Source organism: Quercus lobata, chromosome 4 (assembly GCF_001633185.2).
Source record: "Quercus lobata isolate SW786 chromosome 4, ValleyOak3.0 Primary Assembly, whole genome shotgun sequence".
In the NCBI taxonomy this organism is placed as follows: Eukaryota; Viridiplantae; Streptophyta; class Magnoliopsida; order Fagales; family Fagaceae; genus Quercus; species Quercus lobata.
The window spans coordinates 83,650-106,483 of record NC_044907.1 but is presented as its reverse complement, the minus strand read 5'-3'; the positions used below and the strand labels follow the sequence as shown (position 1 = coordinate 106,483).

Here is a 22,834-nt window from a genome sequence, read left to right as displayed (position 1 = left end):
ATTTCTATGCTAACTCAGTGTATGATTTTCTACAACAGTGCATTACTTTCTAGTTTCTTCTCATTTAAATTTTTTTTTTACTCTAGTTTTTTTCTTAACCACACACCTGCCTTTTGTCTAAACTTGTACACTAGCTTTTGTAGATATTTCCTCTTAACCAGACACGTGGTGAAGCCTTGGACCTATTAACTAATTGGATGGTTGACTTAAAACTGCAAGTGTACGTAACACACCACTTGCTTCGTAAATAACAGAAGAATCAAAGAGAAAACAGAGTAAAAAGCAAATTTGAGTTCTCTAGCGGTTCTCAGTTTCAAATTCACAGCAGTTTTACAACAGTTTTCCAGCAATTCTCACTTTTAAATTTCTAAATACAATTTTTTTTTAGCTGTACAGGTAACAGCAGTTTTCGTTTCTTTTCACTTTCAAGGTTTTTTCGTTTCTTTTCACTTTCAAGGTTTTTTCGTTTCTTTTCACTTTCAAGGTTTTTAGTTGTATAGAATGTAGTTTGTTTTGGTTTTTAGGTGTACAAAAACACTATATATCACTCTCATGAATCACTAGCAAACAGTTCATAAAAGTTTAAAAAAAAAAAAAAAGACTAGCAAACAACCGAAAAGAAAAAGAAAAAGATAGACATACTTGGTTTGAGCAATATCTGAAAATTGCAGCAGACAAAAAAAAAAAAAAAAAAAAAAAAAAAGACCAGCAGCAGCAGCTTCACTTTGTAGAGGACGGACAATATTGTGCAAGAATTATAGCTTTATTTTTCTTACGGCTGAATGAGAAAAAAAAAGACTGATATTAAAGGGGTATTTTAGGGATTTTAACAAAAATTTCATTAAACCTAAATTCATTCCCTCCCATTCCTCCCAATTTTGAGGGGAACAAAAATTTGAGGTTTTGAGGGAAAAGGGAGGAATGAGCATTCCCTCCTAACCATTCCATTCCCTTCTACTTAAACTCCCAAATAAGGGATTGGACATTCCATTCCCTCCATTAAAACTCCCAAACAAGAGGAGGGAAGAATATTCTAAAAATATTCATTTTATTCCATTCCATTCCCTCCTCCCAAACGGAGCCTTAGGCTCCGCTTGGGAGTTCATAAGGGAATGGAATGGAATGGAATGAAATGGTAATAAGGGAATGGAAAGGAATGTAATGGAATGGAATGTATTTAAGTAAGGGAAAGGAATGGAATGGAATGGAATTAAGTAACTTTGATTGGATGTTTTAAAATAAAGGAATGAAAATGAATGGAATGTAAGTAATCATGTTTGGGAGCAACATGGAGAGAATGGAATGGAATCATTTTATGACAATATTACTATTAGACCCCTATTTTAAAATAAAGGGTTGAATATATAAGGGTATTTTGGGAGTTTTAGTAAAAAAATCATTAAATCTAATTTCATTCCCTCCCATTCCTCCCAATTTCGGGGGGAATGAAAATTTGAGGTCTTAAGGGAATAGAGAGGAATGAGTGTTTCCTCATACCCATTCCATTCCCTCTCACTTAAACTCCCAAACAAGGGAATGGAATTTTCCATTCCCTTCATTAAAACTCCCAAACAAGAGAAGGGAAAAATATTCTAAAATTATTTTTTTTTTATTCCTTTCCATTCCATTCCATTCCCTCCTCCCAAGCGGAGCCTTAATGTTATTCCTTTCCCCTTTTTTATAACCAATTTGGAAGGAAAACAATGGTGGACTTAGGTGAAAAACTTTATCCACTCTCATTTCACTCCAACCAAACGTCAGAACAAAGGTTACAAACCATGCTCGCATAAGGGCGTGGGGGGGGGGGGGTTGGGAGGGGAGGAGAGGAGGGGGGAAGTGTTATAGCATGTACGCCAACCTCAATGGTGTTTTAGCCAAATTGACCTTAAAAAAAAGTTGCATTTTTTTTAGTCAACCTATTTTCTATTCACCTACATTAGCCTCAAGACTTTATCACTACTCTATTTAAATGTTATCTCTATCCTATTTCTTTATTCATTTAATCATTTACACATCTGTCACTTTAACTGAAGCATCAACCTCCATCAAACCTAGCCTAGAATCATATCTTTTTAGTAGTGCCAACAACTAATTGACTCAGACTCAACCAATTTATGCGTCATAATCAACTCTGTTGCAACCCCTCGCTTTGCCTCTAAGTCCCACAAAGTCCTTGCAATCAAATCACAAATTTTCAATCTCTATCCCCAATCTTAAAGCCCTCACTACCAAACCAAGTTACTTTAAATTCTCTAGAGCCCCTATCTCCACCTATACCAACCCTATGGCTTGCGTGGTGGTTGGATTGTTATTGGCGTGGCAGCGATGGCCCTGAAAGAGTTCATAGCAAAACAAATCCACATTAGGGTGGACTGATGGTGGTCTATGGTAATGGTGTGGTGGTTGGAGAAAGATGTGGGCTAGGTTGCACTGACATTAATAGGGGTTCTTCCACCTTAGGCGAAAATGGTCAAATACCATCTTTGGCGAATATAATTAGTGATTTACCACCGTTTGCGAAATAATTAGTGAAATACCACTCTTTTGGAACTCAAGTTCCTGAAGATCGAGTTTTACATGTAACTCAAGTTATATAAACTCGAGTTATGTGCTGACTTGACATTTTTTTTTTTAATTAAAAAGTCCACATGGAACTCAAGTTGTTTGCAATGTGGACATTGAGCTTTATAAAATCGAATTCTATGAAAATTTGAACAAGGGAATAAAACTTGAGTTCCCAAATTGAAGTCATCCACTCCTCTAATACTGATCAAAACAAGAAGTCAGCAAAAACTAAGTTGTATAGCATTAGTTAATGCTTTTCCAAAAACAAGAAGTCTGTGATCTCTCTACCACTGCCCCTCAACTGATAGAAACACCTGCTGCCCTCTACAACTAGTCACACTAGCATTGGTACTATCCTGCTATTACTCTGATCTACTACTTGTACATATGCTTTACAAAGCATAAGCAGTTCATAAGACTATTTTGCACTCTTAAACATCAATTTTATTTCTATGATATAAGAAGTCACACATAGTATGCATAATTTTTTTTACATAACTTAATCTTATAGAGCTCGAGTTTTATTTACAAGGAACTCGAGTTTATCAAACTTGAGATCCACGTGGAGCTTTTTAATTAAAAAATTGCAGGTTAGTGGGCGTCATTGCGGAACTCAAGTTTTAAAAAAGTGATAAATTACTAAATATTTATCAAACGGTGATAGATTACTAATGATTTCGGCCAAAGATGGTATTTGGTTATTTTTGTCTTCTACCCTATCCTAAGCAATTTTGTCGCAATTTGTGAATGATAAGGTGTTGAGGTTGATGCGTGATGACACTTTTATTGATGTTTAGCTATGTTCACATTCTCCTCAAAGCAAACTGGAATCAAGTCTAGATTATAGACAGCGGAACTCAAAGTAAACCATAAATTGAAAACAAAACACATCCCCCCACTTGATAAACCCATTTGAAATCCGACACACACACACTCTCTCACTCTCACACACAATTTTTTTTTTTTTAAGAAAAAAAAAAAAAAAAGTGGCACGTATTACTCACTCTCTCACACAAAGTCCGAAAAACCCCAAACTCTCTCTTTCTCTCTCTCTCTCTCTCTCTCTCTCTTTCTCTCTCATCAATAATCAGAGAGTTGCCGTTGAATCCCTCGCCTTCACAGAATCACAAATCCACATCCAAACGTCGTCGTTTCCCAAGCTCCACTCTTTTAAGCTCAAATTCAAGCTCAGCTCTCTCTCCGACCAATTTTCGCTTCCCAATTTCTCTGTGAAAGCTTTTAGGGTTTTCTCTCTTATTTGCTCTTCAAATTGGGGGAAAAAAGCTTTGGTACTAAGCTGGCTATGGACTACGAGCCCTACGATAGCAGTGGTAAACATTTTTTCTCTTCTAAATTTTCAATTTTTTTTTTGTGTTTTTTGGGTTATTTGGGTTTTTTGCTATGTGGGTGTGTTTTGTTTTTTGAGGGAAATTAGGGTTTGGGGATTTTTCTGCTTGAATTTTCTTCGTCAATGTTCTTGGTGGGGGGTTTTTGGGTTTCTTGGAGTGAAAGAAATTTAGGGTTTTAGGGTTTTTGGACTGTGATGAAATTATTGAGGGATTGGGATTGGGATTGGTATTGTATGAGAATTTGGTTTTTGGGTTTGTTAATTTAGGGGTTTTTGAGTGTTAAAGTTTTGAGCTTTTTGTATGATTTATGAGCTTAATTACTTTTAGCTTATCAATGGGGTTTTAGAGAATGGAAAGACTTAGTCTTTGAATGTTATTGGAGCTTTTGTATGTACGAGTTTTTTAGATTAAAACTATTTAAGTTATCAATAGGTTAGATATGGTGTTAAAAAGAAAATCTTTTGTTTTGACTTCAGGGAAGTTCACATTTGAAAGAGAAAACCTGAATGAAATTTTGCAATAATGCTTTGTATGATGTATGTGAAGCTACACTCTTGTCACATTGCAAAAGGGTACTCATTTTTAATTAACTTAGTAAATAAAAACAGCCGAAAGTTTAGATTCCTAAAGCTTTCTGGAGTTGTTGTCTCTACTAGTTAATCCCTAGTGATAGGCACAATGGGCTGGGGTCACGCCTCAAGAAGCAGCAGTTACTAGTTCGAATCCCGCCATCCCTGTATCGTTGAGGCCAAAAACTTACTCATTAAAAAATTGCACCTCTTTTTCATAACCTAGGAGCAGTTTCTTGCTATTATGAGTTTCAGGAGAACTTCTTGTTCTTCCTAAAAGGGAATTTTTTAGTTTAATGGTGAATAACTTTATTTCCAGAAGGGGAGAAAATCTGGTTGATGTACTCTTCATCAGTCTTAACCTTAAGTGGATCAGCTGTATTCTCTACTGTTTCCCTTAAACTTGGGCCATTTGTCCCCCCTTTTTCTTTACCTCCCTACCCCCTCTCTCTTGGCCTATGATCCTTTTGTTTATACTCATTACCTCAATGGAGCCAGTTGAATGTTGGGATCATAAATCTGAGGTACAAAGCTTTTGCTTAATACCTAAAGGGCCAAAACTTTTAGTTGCACCTCAGCTATCATCTTTTCCATTGAGCAATGCACATTTGTTTTGAAGTGCATAAGTTTTATTGGCTTGAGTGCTACTTAAGAACACTTTATATGTACCGTGTTTACTATTTTGTTCTGTAGTTTTCTCAGCTATGTACGTGCAGTTCCATTTGCATTTGTTTTGAGTTCTTATTCTCTAATTTTTATCACCAACTAATACATTAAATTTCTTTTTCTTTTTCTTTTTCTTTTTTTCCCTTTTTGTTTTTGATAAGTGCTACAGTAACTTTTCTGAATGAACATGCTATGGAACTGGCCTATTTGCTGAAAAAAATGTCACTGATCTTTGTCATCACATGCTTTTTGATCAAATGAGTCTTAATGAATTGACTTATTTTTTTGCAATGTAATTTCTTGTGTTATAGTTATATGGATCAACCCACACAAATTGCCTTTGTTTGTAAGAAGCTATTTTCTGGAACTTGCAATAACCAAATCAGATCATTTTTCCATACTTCATGTGTGATCATCCCTGGCATGATTTTTTCTAAAAAAATTATTTCACCAAATTTAGGCTATGTCCAATACTCTTTGGCTTTAATAAAGGTTTTTTTGCATTCAAAAAAAAAAAAAATGGCAGGAACTGATGATGATCTTCCTCCATCACATCAAAATAGAATTCCTAGAGGGCGTGTTGCCGGAAATGGAAGATCTGCTGTGGCTTCTGTTCCATATCCTAGGATGTATGGTGAAACTGATATGGAGACCCAAATTCACCAACTCGAGCAAGAAGCATACAGTTCAGTTCTAAGAGCCTTTAAAGCTCAAGCTGATGCCATTACTTGGGTACTTTGTCATTTATTTTAATCAGGAATCTAATGTCTTTAAATTTGCTTGATCAGGGTTAAATGACTGCTACATGAAATGTATTTTCTTCAGGAGAAGGAAAGTTTAATAACAGAACTTAGAAAAGAGTTGAGACTATCAAATGAGGAACACAGAGAGCTTCTAGGACGGGTTAATGCAGATGATGTCATTCGAAGGATAAGGTCTGTACGATCTGTTAAATTTTAGACAGCTTTTTTCTCGTCTTTTAATGGGTGCTGAATTGGGTAATGTCATTAGGGAGTGGAGACAGGCAGGTGGGCATCAATCTGGCATGCTTGGTACTGGTCAAGCTGCTCATGATCCAATACCCAGCCCTACTGTCTCTGCATCTCGCAAGAAACAGAAGATTTCTCAGCCAGTACCATCACAATCCTATGGTGGACCATCTCCTACGTTTCACCAACAAGCAGTAGCAGCATCTCACCAGCCATCTTCATCCACTGCAAAGCGAGGATCAATCCCAGGACCGAAGGGCAAGAAGCAGAAACCTGTAAGTTAAATTCATGAAATTTGGAGTTGAACATAAACAATTTGTAACTGATTCGTGTGTATGATTTCTTGCAAGTTTTGCATTTGATTGGTTTGTTCCCATACTGTTCCATTTTGTTTACAGGGTCAGGTTTTGCCTGGTGCTTCTTCAATGAAGCAGTATCCTTTGTCAGGCCCTACTGGGAGGGGTCAGGTTGCTAATAGGGTTTCTTCTGGTGCTCTTGCGGGTGAGCATCCCGAAGGAGCAACTTTTGATCCATTGATTGGGAGGAGAGTGAGGACCAGGTGGCCTGATGACAATAACTTTTATGAAGCTGTTATAACTGACCACAATCCAGTTGAGGTGTATATTTGGTCTTGATTGCATTTAAATCTATATTGCAGCAATCTATGTGGCTGAATATTATCCTTTAATTTTTGTCAGGGGCGACATGCTCTGGTCTATGATATTGGCAGTGCAAATGAGACATGGGAATGGGTTAATCTCTCGGAGGTATATCTGATGCTTTTTCCCCATGTCCTACAGAAACTTTCTCTAACCTGCAGCTTTCTGAAGCTTTTTAAGGTGGTAGAAAGGGCTTAGATCTGCTTGTTGCAGAGAAAAGGTGCAGCGCCTTTCTAGCGGATTGAAGCAACAATAAGCACCAAGAGTATGATCCAAGAAGAAAGAAACAGAATAGAAAGAATGATAGGGAAATGATTTAAGTTGGTGTTTGAGTTCAATTCAAGGGACTGAAGCTAAAGCCTGAATTATTGGATGGCAAAAGGCTGCTTGAAAGACTAAAAGATACTAGGCCCTTAGTACACTGTTCAATACCAGCACTTGATTTGTTGTCACGTCCTTTTAATGTCAGCCTTTTCAAGTTTACTAATGCCACAATTTGGAGTTTTGTGTAGAAAGGAGAAGAGAGAAAAGCTTTATCTTTCGGGAAAGGGGAGGAGAGGAAAGTATATATATTCTCTCTCATGTTGATTGGATGTTAAAAAGAGAAAAGAGAATAGAAAACCTTACATCATTTATGGACCATTATGCCCTTTCTCATTTAACAAGTTGAAAGTAAAATTTGTTGGTACCTCCATCCATATCTGCCCACATTTGGGCAGATTGTAGAAGTGGGCCTGGGATGGAGAGCTTCTTTCCCATTCTTTTTTTTCTCCATCTAGTCAGTGGTAGGGAACTCCTCCCACTTTTATTTTTCCCTCCCTCCCTCCCTCCAACTCCTTCCAGCTAAGCCATTAAAAGTCAAATGCTATTCAGTTCTTTTAGAAGGAAAATGTCATGAATTTATAAAATCAACTTAAGTCATAGTAGTAAAGGCCAACATAAAATGACAAGATTGCTAGATTCTATGCTAATTACTGGGCCGATCTAAGTGGACTATTTGGTCCCTTGGCCTTGGTTTGTTTCTTCCATGCCTTGCATCATTTCTATTTTACCAACTATATTCTTCAAAATTTCTGTATTATGACTTTTTAACACTTGCATAGGTTTTGTGAAGCATATAGAATATTCTGAAACATATAGAATCTGTTTAACTGGTGTGGTTGCCATTTGATGATGGGGTCAGTTCTCACTGGCTTCCTTGTAGACGACAATACTTATTTATTTAGTTGCCGACTTATTGTTGATTTTACACTTTGTGACTTGAGTGGATTACCTCACCCATTAATTTTTTTTTGATAAGTATTACCTCACCCATTAATGCGGTCGAAGAGACACAGCTATGGAGGCGTGTAATAGCTTTGAAGTTTGGGGAGGGATAGGGGGAATGGTGTCATAGATGTTGGATAGGGGTACACATGGTTGTGGGCTTTGGAGGAGTATTTGGAAGGGGTGGGATGATTTTAGTCAATATGTGTGATTTGAGGTTGGCTTGGGGAATAGAATCCGATTTTGGCATGATTGTTGGTGTGGAGAACAGCCGCTTAAAGTAGCTTTCCCATTTCTATTTGAGAATGCCGCTAATCAGGAGGTGTTGGTGGCAAATTTGTTGGAGTGGCAAAGTGCGGGAAAGAGGGAGTTGGGATGTGAGCTTCCAATGGGGTTTTAATGATTGGGAGGTGGAGTTGGTGGGGGTTTTTCTTCATTTACTGGAGTATCATTCTCTTTGTAATGAGGATGGGGATCAAGTAGGGTGGAGGTTGAAAATGGATGGAGGTTTTGATATTCACTCTTTCTATAATGCTTTGAGGGGACCTGGTGCTGACACTTTTCCTTTAAAAAGTATTTGGGGTGCGAAGGCTCCACAGAGGGTATCTTTCTGTTTGGACAGCCACATGGGGGAGGATTCTTACTACTGATAATTTGAGGAGATGAGGCTTCATGATTGTGGATTGGTGTTGTATGTGTTGGTGTAGTGGGGAGAATGTTGATCATCTCCTGATTCATTGTGTAGGGGCTTCCTGGTTATGGAGTTATGCTTTTAGATCCTTTGGAGTCTCTTGGGTCTTACCTTAGAGGGTGGTTGATCTATTGGCTGAATGGAGGAATTGGTTTGGGAAGCACACGTCAAATATTTGGAATTTGGTACTGCATTGTGTGATGTGGATCATTTGGAAGGAGCGTAATAGTCTTTTTTTGTGAGGATTCTGAGCGTTTAGGGGACTGGCTCATAGCATTGTTTGCAGGGATGTTATATTGATCTCGAGCTTGGTGATTCACTTCAAGTGATTCCATTCCGTTGTTTATAGATTCCCTTTTTTCTTATACATAAACCCTTTTTTCTTTGTTGTTGTACATATGTTTTTGGCTATTTCATTATTCTTTGTGAAATAGTCCTTTATCAATAAAATTATTATTTCCTATAAAAAAATTTATGTGGTTGGGACTTTCATGTAGACTAAAAAAGAGCACTTTTCACATCTACACAACATGTATTATATACTGCAAAGCTGAGTTTTGGGATGCCTAAGATGTCCCTTTGTATGGTATAATCTGGCATTTAATATATTAGTTCCATACATATTCTATTTTGCTTTTATTGATTCATGGTTCTTAATGCAGATCTCCCCTGAGGATATCCAATGGGTTGGCGAGGATCCTGGAATCCCCCGTCGAGGGGGTTATGGTGGATCAGGTCATGGGATGAATAGACCTGTTGGCCGTGATGGTATTCCAGGTGCAGGAAGAGGTAGAGGGGCTACAAAGGGTCATGCCAGAAAAGATTTTCTGCCATCGCAAAATGGAATTGGAAAGAAAGCACCAGATGATATAAAAATTCTTCACACAGATACTCTAATCAAGGAGGTAAGTGAAACCTCCATCATCTGTAATTGTAAACTTTTTAATGTCTTTACATTTGTATAATTTTCTGTGGAATTTGGATAGGTGGAGAGAGTTTTTGGTGCAAATCATCCAGATCCTCTTGAAATTGAGAGAGCCAAGAAAGCATTGAAGGTAAGAAAGAAATAACACCCCACCCTCCCTTCCCCTTCTCAAGTACTTTGTTGAGGGTGCCCCCACTCTTGAGTTTTTTCTCAAGCTTTTGTTGCTTTTACATCTCTTTGCTCAAACAGCATGTATACATCATTGCAGGAGCAAGAACAAGCACTTGTTGACGCAATTTCAAGGCTTAATGAGATTTCTGATGGTGAAAGCGGTACAATTATTTGATCTTACCTTGCATTATTCTTAGGATCATAGGTTGCCCTATATAAGTAACTTTAGAACTCTGTCCAGCGATAAGGGCTGTTTAAGCAATCCATGGATATTGAATGTGTCCTTTGTTCTTTAGCATTTGATGATAAATCTCATCAAAGAAGTCCTTGTTATTCCTTAGCTTTGGAAAGAACTTGTTTTTTATTCCATGGACCCATAATTCATAAATTTTTACCCCCCTAATTAAGGCTAATTATTTGACTCGATTCCATTTTAATGCCCCATTTTTGTTCTTTTTTAAACAGATGAGGGTGGCCACCAGTTCTCGCTTGGGCAGTCGATGGATCGAGATTGATTAGGGACTGGTTACAACAGAAAGCAGGATTATAACATACAATTTTAAGGCTGGAGGAGGTTAATATGATGGATAGTGTTAAGATTTTATAATGGAAAAATCTGATTTGAAGGTTACTTTCTAGTATAATACTACCATCTTCCAACTCTCTCTCTCTCTCTCCCCCGCTGGGGATGACTCTGGGCTTGGGACAATTAGTAGGATAGTGCTATTGTAGGGATGGATGGGTATTGTTGTAGCTGCTGCTGGGTTAATAATTTATTGGTTAACTGAGTTCACTTAGGAGATGCTGATGCTAGTGTACAATACATTATTTGGTTAGTGATTAACGTGTGGTGGTCCTGTATAAATTTGTGTTATTCATGCGTAACATCTCTCTCTCTCTCTCTCTCTCTCTCTCTCTCTCAAATCATCATTATATATTTAGCATGAGGTTTTGCAATGGGACATGTTCTTTTAAAATGGTTTTCATTTGGCCTCTCACCTCATCTTCTATTATTTATTTATATCAGACAATAGTAATTTTATTTTCTTAGCACTAAAATTTTAATAAAAGTTTTGGGCAATCACTTAGCGGAAATATGTATCCTGTTTTCTGTAAATAGTTGGTGATCTCTAGTACATTTGTTTATCCAATAATAGATAGAAAATAAAAGAAAATACTTTCAATTAAATGACAAGATAAACTTATTTTTAATAACTTCCCAATAAGCCAAGCTACATACTCACCCTTTTGTGTGACAGTGACTAATGTGGACCAAAAGTTCAATATGCGGTCTTTAGGCAGCCCCCACCATGCAATTATTTCTTAGTAGACAGCTCTTCTCTCCAAACAAATTAGAACATGTATGGAACTTTAACTATGCTCAGAGAATGTGCATCTTTGACATCTCATCCATGTTAACCTTCAAACAAATCAAGAAAGTGACATTAATTTAACGAAAGCAACTTCCTACTTTTTGTCTGCTTTTAGAAAGACTACAAGGAAAACACAAGTAAATAAATCATGGTTCAATGTTTATATTGGAATGATAATGGTTCTTTTGAAAAATTAATGGTATTGAGTTGGGCTTGTTCGTGCTAGTGTATTGGATATTATACAGACCCGTCCAATATATTATAGGCTTCACTCAGTAGCATGTGAAAATGGAAGCAAATTGTTTACCAAAAAAGAAAACTGAAGCAAATGAAACCCTTTAAAAGATATATATTCCTAAAGATTAGCCTGTTTGGTAATGTTGTTTAAACAACACAACATGTATTTCCACAACTTTTTTTTATTCACACGTATTTTTACAATACTTAAATAACGTTAGAGTAACATTACCAAACGGACCCTTATTTTATTTTTAAATATTATGTCTTATATTTAAATAAAAATTAGAAGAAATTGAAAGTATTAACAAGAAATCTGTCAGCATAATATTTTTCATAGCAATTGAGGTAACAACTTATCGGTGAAAGATAATAAAATGTTGTCAATAGTGAATCTATGTAGAAATCAATAACAATTTATCTTCAAACTTATGAAAAAATTTGTAAAAAAATTATTTAAAAAAAAGTTATCTGTGACAGGACTCGACTCGGCTAAGTGCGTTCACATTAGGCATTGTAAATGATATATGTAGGTAAATTTTAGCATCAAAGCAAAATTTGGTGCGTATAGTTTGGTTAGCACTATCTGAGAAAAAGAAGTCTTTTCAACGGACCTACCTCATGCAGTGCATAACAGGCAAAAGTACACGTGTTATACAGTGACTGTCAACTCGGTGCTTTCCACATAAACACAGCAACCCATTATAAGCATATGTTCCAGCTTTTTGTTTCTTGAACAAGAATGGCATCTCTCTTGTACCTTAATCCATGCAATCAAAACCAGACATGTAATAAAATTCCTCACCCTGGAGCTAAAAAAGCCAGTATGAGAAGCTATTTTGTTAGATGTGAAGGTGGTAAAGATGATCTAAGGTCAGATGAAAAGAACAGTGAAGGAAGAAAGAGACTTAAGATTCTGATAGCAGGTGGGGGCATAGGGGGGCTAGTCTTGGCTCTGGCTGCAAAGCATAGAGGGTTTGAAGTAAAGGTTTTTGAGAAGGATTTGAGTGCGGTGAGAGGGGAGGGTAGGCATCGTGGCCCTATTCAACTCTTAAGTAGTGCTTTGGCTGTGTTGCAAGAGATAGATGAGAATGTTGCTGAGCAAATTATGAAAGCAGGTTGTGTTACTGGCAATAGGATCAATGGCCTTGCAGATGGTGTCTCTGGTGAATGGTAAGTGGTGACCTTTTTCTCTCATAGTCTTCCTTGATTGCCTATTAAGCTCTTTGGCTGACTTTTCATGTAGTTGATTTGCTCAGATCGACAGTTCTTTGGTGTTGTAGCTTATGTTCCCCAGTTAAATTTAACCATGTGGTTGCTTTGACCAACAAACTTCATCATTGAAATTAATTATCCTTGAAAAAGATACCATTATTTATACTGACCATGTGGTTGTATTCAATTGAAGAATCTAAGGTATGCGTTAGGAACTGTACTTAAAAGAGTGCTGAATGTCATAAGCAAAGATAGCCACCATTATTTGAATAGCTATTAGTCATGACAGTTAATGCATATTGTCAAAACTTACTGGATTGTATCAGTCTCAGAAGTTTATGTGAATGTGATGCTTCTACCCCTGACATTGACATAACCTCCATCCATCGAGCTTGACTGATAAATTTCTGGTTCTTATTCCCATAAGACCCACCAAGAAGTTAAATTAGTGTTTATTTGCTGGTAATTGATGTCAAAATTTCTGTCCCTTCTGCTTCAGGTTTACTAAGTTTGACCTTTCTACTCCTGCTGTAAGGAGGGGACTTCCTATTACTCAAGTAATATGTAGGATGGAATTGCAAGACATCTTAATCAATGCAGTTGGGTCTGAAATTGTGAGAAACGAGTCTAAAGTTGTAGACTTCATGGAAGACCCCAACAAGGTTTTGAAATGTTTTAACAACTTGAATTCTAATAAACCAATTTCTGTATGTATTTCATTGCCCTTTCATCGTTTATTAGGTAACAGCTATACTTCAAGATGGACAGCAGTATGATGGAGACATATTAGTTGGAGCTGATGGAATTTGGTCAATAGTATGTTATCTAGCCCATCTCTATCATTCAACTCCAGCGCAATATTTCTTCTTCCTCGCTTTTAAGTTTCAAATTATTGTTCAACTTTCCCCTTAGGTGCGTTCAAATTTGTTTGGGGAGCAGGAAGCAAATTATTCAAGTTATACATGCTATAGTGGACTAACTAACTTTGTGCCACCATATATTGATATTGTTGGGTATGTTACTTGGTTTTATATTCACAACCTTAGCTTATAGATGTATTTAAAATGACATAAGAATATGTAGAGATACTGAGTAGTTATGCATTCTGTTTGTTTATTTTAGTGTTCTGTTTGAAGGTATCGGGTGTTCCTAGGATTGAATCAGTACTTTGTTGCTTCAGATGTTGGGAATGGGAAAATGCAATGGTATGCCTTCCATAAGGAACCCCAAAGAAATACCGATCCTCCCAAAGGTAACTCTCTCTCTCTCTCTCTCTCATGATAATGTTTTGGCTAACTAAATTCATCTCACTTATGTAACTAAAACAACTAAAAAGAGGCCTTAGTCCTAAAATTTTGGGATTGGCTATGGATCCTTAACAAACTAATAAGAGTCAATTACATGTATTCATGCATTAAATGTTGCAGGTAAAAAGAAGAGGCTTCTGGAGCTGTTCGGAAACTGGTGTAATGAAGTGATTACTTTAATCAGGGAAACACCTGAGCACATGATTTTGCGGAGAGACATCTATGACAGAGACATGATCTACAGCTGGGGAAATGGACGAGTTACCCTGTTAGGTGATGCTGCTCATCCTATGCAGCCTAATTTCGGCCAAGGGGGTTGCATGGCAATTGAGGTATCTTATCTGTGAATGGATGATATACTCTCTAGCTACCTAGAAATTCTAAGGAGCATGTGGATAACCCTTGTTATTTGTTTCTCATGGCAATGTAGTAATTTTATTAGAACCATTTCTGAAATGGATAATTTTAGGATTTTGTGAAATGAATATTCTCATGAAATTTTATTTTTATGTAGTATTCTTTTGTTATATATTCATTTAAGCATAACCATGTCCTGTCAAATGCAATGAAAATTATCTGGCATGGCTACTGGATACTTTGGTCATTGATACTCAGAAAATGCAGATAGGTTGCAAATGAAATTTATTACTAATGGATGCCTGAGGTTGGTGATAAAGATCTCTTCTAAGTTCCTATAGGCTCATTATGGTAACAATTGTATGTGCAGGACTGTTACCAGCTTATACTTGAGCTTGATAAGTTGGCCAAAAGTGGCTCAGATGTTCAACAGTCTTATGAAATTGCCTCAACACTTAGAAGGTAATCTGTCTTAGCGGGGGAAAAAACTCTTACTCGGTTACCCTGCATTCTAATTCTGTGACTTCATCATGAATAGATACGAGAAGAAAAGAATGTTCCGTATTAGCACAGTGCATGCAGCTAGCAGAATGGCATCAAAAATGATTGACACTTACCAACCTTACATGGAATTTTCACCTGGCCCTCTGTCTGTGAGTTATCTTCCTCCTGCTTTTTGCATCACTTCATGTTAATTCTTCTCTTTGCTTCATTGCTTGAATTAGAAATGAAGTGTATTTCATGTTGTTCTTTTTGTGGCAGCATCTATCAACACTAAGGATTAAACATCCTTCAATTCACGTGGCTCGTGCACTTTTGCAGTTCTGTTTGCCACACTTCCTGACTTGGATGATAGCAGGACATGGGTAAGAGAAGGATCCCATGTAGAAAATAGAATTAAACAATTTCCATCCCCTCTCCACCATTGTTCCCTCCCTTGCCTTTTCTAATTTTTCATGCTGCTGTTCTTGCAGGTTCCACATAAAGAGGAAAAGAAGTGCATGAACAAATACAACAAACTTAGAGCAGTTTCATTAGTGATCACAACACCTTAATTTTGTGCAAAATATGTTATTCAATGGTGATGTCCAGAGAAGATGGAGAAGACTTGAACAAGAAGTCATGGAGACTATCACAAACTGCAGACCATATTACAGTATTCTGCAGAATTTTTCATATGGCTAGGCTAACGTTTATGTTGTTGAAACAAATATGATACCTATATGCAGAATGGGGGGAAGTGTGGGAAAATGATTAGATGGGTTAATTTCTGATAAACGCCAAACTCTCCAATGCTAGATTCCTTAAAAACCAGAAGTTACATGTACTTTAATCTCTATGATTTGTATTTTCACTATTTTGTAGATTGGACAATTCCAATGGGACCATCGCATTAGCAAGAGACATGAATTCTGCAGAGCTGCAACTTTATATTCTCATACATAAAGAAAAAGACTTTATAAGAAATACAGTTAGATTTGTCTATATGGAAAATTTGCATGGCAAGTGAGACCATATTTGATGAACATTGTGCTTTATTTTATTTTAAAAAAAAAAAAAAAAATTTATGCAAACGTAGCTGGGTTTGTTTCTTAATTCCTACCATGCCAGAAGTGGTGTGAATGAAACAGGCTCATACTTGCTGGGCATGTTCAAGCTCGGGTTTGGTTAAGCTTTAGAAAGACCTAGTTGAAATCACACTTTAATCGTAATCAACCCTGCTCAAATTCAAGAAAAATGGAGGGTGCTTTGGCTGAATTTCTTTCATACTATTGGATTTACGAGTCATCTTGACCATCGCTTCGGCCATAATCTAAAGAGATTACTTCACTCGTCTTTTCTTTTTCTTTTTCTTTTTTGGTTTGATAATCCGACCGCTTTGCACAAACATCATGCACATAGGATTGAAGCAACTCCTTGTTTCTGATCCATTACGATGCCTATGACTAACACTCATTTTCATCAAGCTTTTTAAAGATTTTTGTATCCAATGGCTATATACTTTTGAGAGTAATAGATCATTGGAAAAGGATGAATTCATTCACAAACTAAACAACAGTACACACTAGTTATGCATTCCGTCTGAAACGCATTGTACATACCAACAGGCAAAAGGAAAAAAATACAACTTACAGGGACCAGACGGTCTACAACTACTTTCTTTTTTCAAGTTACACATACATCAATGGGTCTTAAATGCAGGACCTCATCCTAGCTTTCCTAGCTTCTAGGAGAGAAGAAGATTCCATTTGAGCTAAGTCTCATTGGCACCAGAAGATCTACAAATACTAATCAGTGGTAAATAATTAACCTAAAGTTACATAATATACAAAACCAACCGCAGAAGCCATTTTCATCACCTCCTAGCCCGCTTTCTTGGCCGATTTGAGGCTGCCACTTCCTTTCCCCCACTGTTCTTTCCACGCTTCGCTGAAACTGGACTCACCTCTGCCCTTTTTGGTGGCCTTCCAACACTCCTCTTTGATGGACTACTCTCCTCCTTTACAAGTTTCTTATCGCTACTTAGCCTCAACACCCTCTCTTTCCTACTATTATCTTCCTTCCCACTAAGTCTCCTTTTCTGCTCTTTACTACTACCACCACCACCATTCTTAATCCTTTTCAAGAAATCTGCTGCACTTCGCTTTTTCTCCAATGGCAATGCTTCAGTTTTCTTCTTGTCAGTTTTGGAACTCTCTACTTTGTTACCTGAACCGGCTTTTGATCCAGGACTCGTGCTTTGTTTCTTGCTAGAAGCACTAACATTGTTTGTCAAGTTCTTGTTGCCCCTTCTTAAGCTTCTAGCTCCAGTGATAGGCTTCTCTTTTGAGTAAGTTTTGATCACACTATTGTCTTCCACTGTATTGGTGGAAGAGGGCTTAACGAGAGGTGGCTTTATATCAATAACTGACTTCTTCTCATCACTTACTTGCTTGTCCTTTTGACCAAAGACAGCAGAGGAAGGTTTAGCTGACATGGAACTTCGTTTACGGCAAACTATTATAGGAGCTGATGACTTCTGCTTTGCAAGCAATGAATCAGTTCTTTCTACTTCAGGTTTAGGTTCTGGAATTGCATTTGGTGTTGGTGTTGGTGTCGGTGTTTGTGTTGGTATTGTAATTGGTGAAGGTGGAGATGAATCTTCTTTCGGGTTTGGTTTTGGGATTTCATTCTTGATTTTGTTTAACACAAGGTGGCGAAGTTGGTGGGCAGTGGTTAATTCAATGGAGGATTTGGGGAAGAATATGGTGGCATTGTTGAAGAGGAGCAAGAGGTCCCGGTAGAATGTGAGGGTGCTAGAGGAATAGGTGCCCTTTTGAAATCTCCTTTGTATTGTTTCCAAATCCAAGTGTTGCCGGACCATGTTTTTGTAATTGTCAGTTTCCTGCAAAATAATTAGACAAAATTTGTTTCTCATTTTGTTCCTTTTGAAATTTCATCAACAAATATACTGTTTCTTCAAACAACTTGATAACAGGTAGAGAACTCTTTCAACCAACAAAACCCACCATGATTTATATAAATGGCACCTTCTCATTCAAATAATAATGTTAAATTTGTTGAATATATAGTAGTATAGTACACTATCCAGCCAAAAAAAAAAAAGTAAAACTAGAAGACTTAAACTTTTTTTTTTTATGTAAGATTTTTTATCTCAAGTTTTGTAATGTGTAAATTTTACTCGTCATAAACCAAAAAAATAAATAAATAAATGGTTCTTTTGCACTTTGCTATAAGGGCAGAAGTATTGTTTTTCCTAAACGGGCTAAAGCCAAATTTAACAATGAAATGTATAGTTATTGTAATTCAAAGCATCTCTGTTTTTTGGTCCGAGTTATGGCCCTAAAGGGATTCATCTAAATCGAGAAGCATTTCGAACGATAAATGGAAAATTGGGGCCCCATAAATTTTTTTTTTTTTTTTTTTTTTTTTGCCTTGGTAGGCCCACAAAACCAGAAAGTCAATGAGATGGTCTGATTTTATAAAACATTTAGGTTGAGGGGTAATGATGGCAAACCCTCAACCAACTCATGAGCCTCTCTCTCACGGCAACCAATTAAGCACGTTGCATGGAAATACTCACACTCACGGTAAACGAGTGAAAAGTGAAAAGTGAAAACCACCACCTTGTCGCTACCAAATACATTATAATTTTTAAAAATAAATAAATAAAAAAAGACCTTGTCCCAAGCAAAAACCAGAGGTTCTAAATTCAAACGAAAATTTAAAATATATATTATAGTTTTAACTACTTAATTAATCACGCGTTGCAAATCACGATGACCAAAAAAAAAAATCTTAATAGAAAGAAAAAGAGTTCATTTCAAACTCTAGTCTTGTTGTCGTGAGCTCTTTCTAGAACTACCCTTTTTAAAGTCAATCACGCTCGCTTTCAAGCATTAATAGCTACATGAGAATACACGTGTTTATCAAAATTCAAAACTACATTAAAAAATATTTAAAATATTTTGAAAGAGTTTATCGAAAACTTTAAACATTCATTTTTCTTAACTAGAAAACGGTTTTGATACGAACTTATGATTATCTCTATCTTCAAACCTATAGATAAAGGAAAAAATCTCATAAAAACCTCCTAATAATTGCCTGTTTATTTTTGTCAAAGATATTTGGTATCAAATGATACTATATCAATAATATCAAAATTTAATAAGTGTAAAATATATTTGTAAAAAATAACTAATCCACTAACAATTAAAAGACATATCTTAATAGGTAATTATTTTTATACACATATTTTTCATTTATTAGATTTTAATATAAATAACAAAATACCTTTTCGTATCAAAGTACCAATTATTCATTATTCTTTATAAAGAAAAGTAGGAATTATTCAAACGCAAAAGACCATAGAAATATGAACGGTTGGGACGCTAAAATAAGGCAAAGAAATAAAGAAGACACGCCAAGTGGGTCCGTGGAGGTTGACATGCCCCGCATGTATGCCACGTATTTCCGATTAAAAAGTAATGAAGCTACACGACCACGTTGCAATATTTTAAGCCACAATAATTTTTATTACTATTTTTTAATCCCAAAAAAATATATATTGCTCTTTTTTTTCCTAGCCCTCCAAAGTGGTGCGTGTGTGAGAAATCGGAACGACGTCACTTTGTTTTGTCCCAAAATATATTTGTTACTTTCCTATATAAAGAGAAAACAAACAAATAATTCTCTTATCTTCTTTTGGGTAGAAGCAACAAAAAGTGGGTTCATGACTTGATTCAATAAATTATAGATTTTGGTATAAAATGAAAATTCAAATTTCGGATTATAATTTTAATTTACACCACACGTCAGCTATTTTATCCAAGACTATCCAAGTGTTACGAAATCTGCATGCAAAAATTCATTTTCTTCATATGGATGCAAATTTTCAAAAACCTCAGTAATTATTTGATAGTTTCAAAATAATATTTATTTCCTCATCAAAACAATGAATTACACTAATTAAATTTATGATAAAATTCAAAATATTGAATAATGATAATTTCAAAGAGTTGGTCTGGTTTTTAAGATTTTATAAAATCCACGAGGCATTGGATTTGAAAACCCCTACATCTTGAAATTGCCTCAGAAAACTATTCTTGTAATTATTTAACACTATGAGTATGAGATTCCTAAAGAATAGTCAGACTCTCGAAGAGTAATTATTTAATACTAGCCTCACCACACGTGCAAAGCGCGTGCGATGAGGCTTTTTTTTTAGTGGTCTTATTTTGTAGAAAAAAACTAATCTTTTTTAAATTTTATATATATAATTTTTATTTTGAAAATATAATTTATAAGTGGATAAAGTAATTTGAAAATTAACAGGAAAGTGGTCCGATTTTTTAGATAATGTTTTGGTGGGAGTTAGAGTTGCATTTTTACCATATTATCCTGTAGTTTTATCTCTACTTAAACATAGGGATCTAAGGGTATTTTTAAACTAAAAAAAATGAGGAATCCAAACAGAAGAAGTCCCTTAAATAAAATATAGATATATAAGTATTAAATTCCTGAAAAAAAAAAAAAAAAAAAAAGTCAAACTCTCGAAGAACTCTTAACAACTATCTTTTAACGAAAAATAACACAAATTTGGTAAACAAGCCTTCTTGACTTAACATTGTTAACCGCTAGTAAATTCTCTCATAACTCTCAATTGGTCAATGACTTTTTATCTACCTTGGCTTGTACCCTAGTATCCTTTTTTTTTTCCTTTGGAGAAGGTAGGACGAAATTGTGGTAAGTAAGTCATGCGCATGCAGCAAGCTTCTTCTTTTTCTCTCGGAGTGGTGAATGGACCCGTACCGAAATGTGGGTCAGACCATTTAACCCCAACTTGTAAAACCAAAGCCGAACTATACAAAAGTGGTCCTAAATTATTGGACAGTAATTAATACTCGACCGCACATGACCTAAAGTGTCCAATATAAATAAAAAAACACCACCAACAAATCACAGAAACCCTTGCATGTGAACCACTATCCTAATGCACCTACACATTCAACTTTCTTTTAAAAAAAAATTATTTCTAGCATTCCGCATTAATAGTAGGAACCTTTTGACATTTTAAACGTCCAATTTTTAAATCACTCTTATTCTATTGTAACTATCAAATTATTATAAAATTACTATCACCTAATAATTAGAACCGTTTGTCATTTTAAACGTTCAACATTCAAATCATTTTATCTTTATTGTAAGTTGTAACTATCACTCTGTCTCTATTATAACTATCGAATTATTATAAAATAACTATTGCCTAATAGTTAGAATCTTCTGTCATTTTAAATATTCAATATTCAAATCATTCTATTTTTATTATAACAATCAAATTATCATAAAACCACTATCATCGTAAGTCTGTAACGCTGAACGACCCTAATAAACATATTAGAAAATAACCCATACATTCATGTGATCTAAGAAGTAAACACACGAACACATCACAATAATTTTTTTTAATTTATTGAAAATAAAAATATGATATGACAACTAATTCATATTTTTTATACATACATTTTTTTTAATAAATATCAAAATCTTTTAAATATATATAAAATAAAAGATTATAATTTTTTTTCTCACTAACGACACTTGACACGCACGTACAAAGAATCTCCTTTTATGTGAGTTCGGGTATTAGTTCGTCGTTATTTATTTCATTTATTTTATCCAAAAATCAAGTTTTTAAAAAAAAATTAATTATAGAAATGATTATTAAATACCGAAAATGCCCTTGAAGAACAAACGGACCAATTACCTGGCTTTCGAGTCGGCGCTCGAATAAGGAGCTGTTTTCACACGCACGGATTATCTCCAAAATCTCAACCAACGGCTCTGATTTCACCGCCACCTCCACCGTCTCCGGCGACTCCACGCCGCCGGAAACCTCCTTCCTCCTCCGCCTCATCCTCTTTCCCGTCAGGCTCGCCGAGCTCTGCACCTCGCTGCTCCCCCTCGCTGCCGAGTCCGTACGCAACTCGGACGAGTCACCGCCGCCTTTCCTCTCCGACTCGGACTGAGCCGCCGCCACCTCCTCCCCCGATTCCATGTCCTCCCTGCCCGGATCCGGCCCGTCCGAACCGGTTTTAACCTGTTCACCCTCCGATTTAGCTCCCTCCCCGGACTTCTCACCCTCGGTCGAATTCGATTCGTTAAACGACCGATTATCCTTGTCGGAATTCTCTCCGGTCACGGGAGACACCTCGTCCCCCTCCGGTTCGCCATTTCCAGATCCATCTCCCTCCAGATCTGGCTTTTCCTCGCTCTCTCTCTCCTCCTCCAACTTCTTCACCTTCTTCTCCAACAACCTTCAAAAACCAAAAACCAAAAAAAAATCTCAGATCCAAAAATTCAAAAAAAACCAAAAAAAAAAAAATTAATTAATTAAAAAATATTTAAAAAATAATAATTACACGATGTTAAGGTCATAGCGTTGGAGGTCACGTTTAAGCTCGGCGACACGGCGTTTTCTGAGCTCGTCCAACCAGGCATCGTAAAAAACGACGTCGTTTTCGTTTTCTTCGTTCTCGCTCTGCGTCAAAGAAGCAGCGACGTCGTTTTGGTGGTTGGTGAGGAGAGAGAAGCGGCGTTTGAGGTCTCGAAACTTGTTCATACAGTGAAGAGGGAGAGGAGGAGGGGAGGAGGAGGAGGAGGGTTTGAAAGAGTGGAGACTGAGCTCGGTAGCGACGGAGTCCCAGTCCTTGAAACCGTGTCGTTTAACTGCAAACGCTAGCAATAGCTCCTCCCATGTTCCCCACGACGACGACGTTGTTGTTATGCAATTACTACTACTCGTTTTCGTTTTTGTTTCTGATTGTGATTCTGTTTCTTTCATTTTTTTTGTGATTTTTTTTTTTTGGTAGTACCATATATATGTATAAATAGTACCTATAAACTTGTCCCTCCAATTTGGTTTGGCTTGGGTTTCATTCAAATTAAAAATATATATATAAAGCGCTAGTTTAGCTAAGGTTGGTTTTTTTTTT

At 36.3% G+C, this 22,834-nt stretch overlaps 3 protein-coding genes across 4 annotated transcripts; 2 read left to right on the top strand and 1 right to left on the bottom strand.

The window, feature by feature from the left end:
- The first annotated feature begins 3,602 nt into the window (after positions 1-3,602).
- Positions 3,603-10,737, top strand: LOC115986354 (protein EMSY-LIKE 3-like). Of its 2 annotated transcripts, none has more exons than XM_031109246.1 (10): positions 3,603-3,896; positions 5,676-5,881; positions 5,975-6,084; positions 6,161-6,413; positions 6,537-6,755; positions 6,837-6,905; positions 9,417-9,659; positions 9,741-9,809; positions 9,929-10,011; positions 10,316-10,737. In XM_031109246.1, exons 1-9 carry the CDS (start codon positions 3,869-3,871, stop codon positions 9,968-9,970), a joined length of 1,239 nt encoding a protein of 412 aa, XP_030965106.1. In that variant the 5' UTR covers positions 3,603-3,868; the 3' UTR covers positions 9,971-10,011; positions 10,316-10,737. The 2 variants fall into 2 exon arrangements, with proteins under 2 accessions (XP_030965106.1, XP_030965105.1); XM_031109245.1 differs by having other exon boundaries at positions 3,604-3,896; positions 9,948-10,011.
- A 1,421-nt stretch (positions 10,738-12,158) lies between these two features.
- On the top strand, positions 12,159-15,736 carry LOC115986353 (zeaxanthin epoxidase, chloroplastic-like). Its single transcript, XM_031109244.1, has 10 exons — positions 12,159-12,633; positions 13,175-13,337; positions 13,417-13,491; positions 13,588-13,688; positions 13,812-13,927; positions 14,103-14,314; positions 14,710-14,801; positions 14,878-14,992; positions 15,102-15,205; positions 15,314-15,736. The coding sequence occupies exons 1-10, from the start codon at positions 12,203-12,205 to the stop codon at positions 15,342-15,344; spliced, it is 1,440 nt and encodes a 479-aa protein (XP_030965104.1). The 5' UTR covers positions 12,159-12,202; the 3' UTR covers positions 15,345-15,736.
- A 623-nt stretch (positions 15,737-16,359) lies between these two features.
- Positions 16,360-22,772, bottom strand: LOC115987338 (myb-like protein V). Its single transcript, XM_031110865.1, has 3 exons — positions 22,262-22,772; positions 21,607-22,156; positions 16,360-17,724 (listed from the first exon to the last, which is right to left on the bottom strand). The coding sequence occupies exons 1-3, from the start codon at positions 22,681-22,683 to the stop codon at positions 16,696-16,698; spliced, it is 2,001 nt and encodes a 666-aa protein (XP_030966725.1). The 5' UTR covers positions 22,684-22,772; the 3' UTR covers positions 16,360-16,695.
- Between the last annotated feature and the right edge of the window lie 62 nt (positions 22,773-22,834).

Bases quoted from the DNA above. Each gene is read 5' to 3' on its own strand.
- LOC115986354 (XM_031109245.1), top strand. From the start codon at position 3,869: ATGGACTACGAGCCCTACGATAGCAGTG. The intron at 3,897-5,675 runs GTAAACATTTTT...AAAAAATGGCAG, and splicing joins CGAGCCCTACGATAGCAGTG to GAACTGATGATGATCTTCCT. The intron at 6,906-9,416 runs GTATATCTGATG...TTCTTAATGCAG, and splicing joins AATGGGTTAATCTCTCGGAG to ATCTCCCCTGAGGATATCCA.
- LOC115986353 (XM_031109244.1), top strand. From the start codon at position 12,203: ATGGCATCTCTCTTGTACCTTAATCCATGCAATCAAAACCAGACATGT. The intron at 14,315-14,709 runs GTATCTTATCTG...TTGTATGTGCAG, and splicing joins GGGGTTGCATGGCAATTGAG to GACTGTTACCAGCTTATACT. The intron at 14,993-15,101 runs GTGAGTTATCTT...TTTTTGTGGCAG, and splicing joins TTTCACCTGGCCCTCTGTCT to CATCTATCAACACTAAGGAT.
- LOC115987338 (XM_031110865.1), bottom strand. From the start codon at position 22,683: ATGAAAGAAACAGAATCACAATCAGAAACAAAAACGAAAACGAGTAGT. The intron at 22,157-22,261 runs GTAATTATTATT...TGGTTTTTGAAG, and splicing joins CGCTATGACCTTAACATCGT to GTTGTTGGAGAAGAAGGTGA. The intron at 17,725-21,606 runs GTAATTGGTCCG...ATTATTTTGCAG, and splicing joins AGCGCCGACTCGAAAGCCAG to GAAACTGACAATTACAAAAA.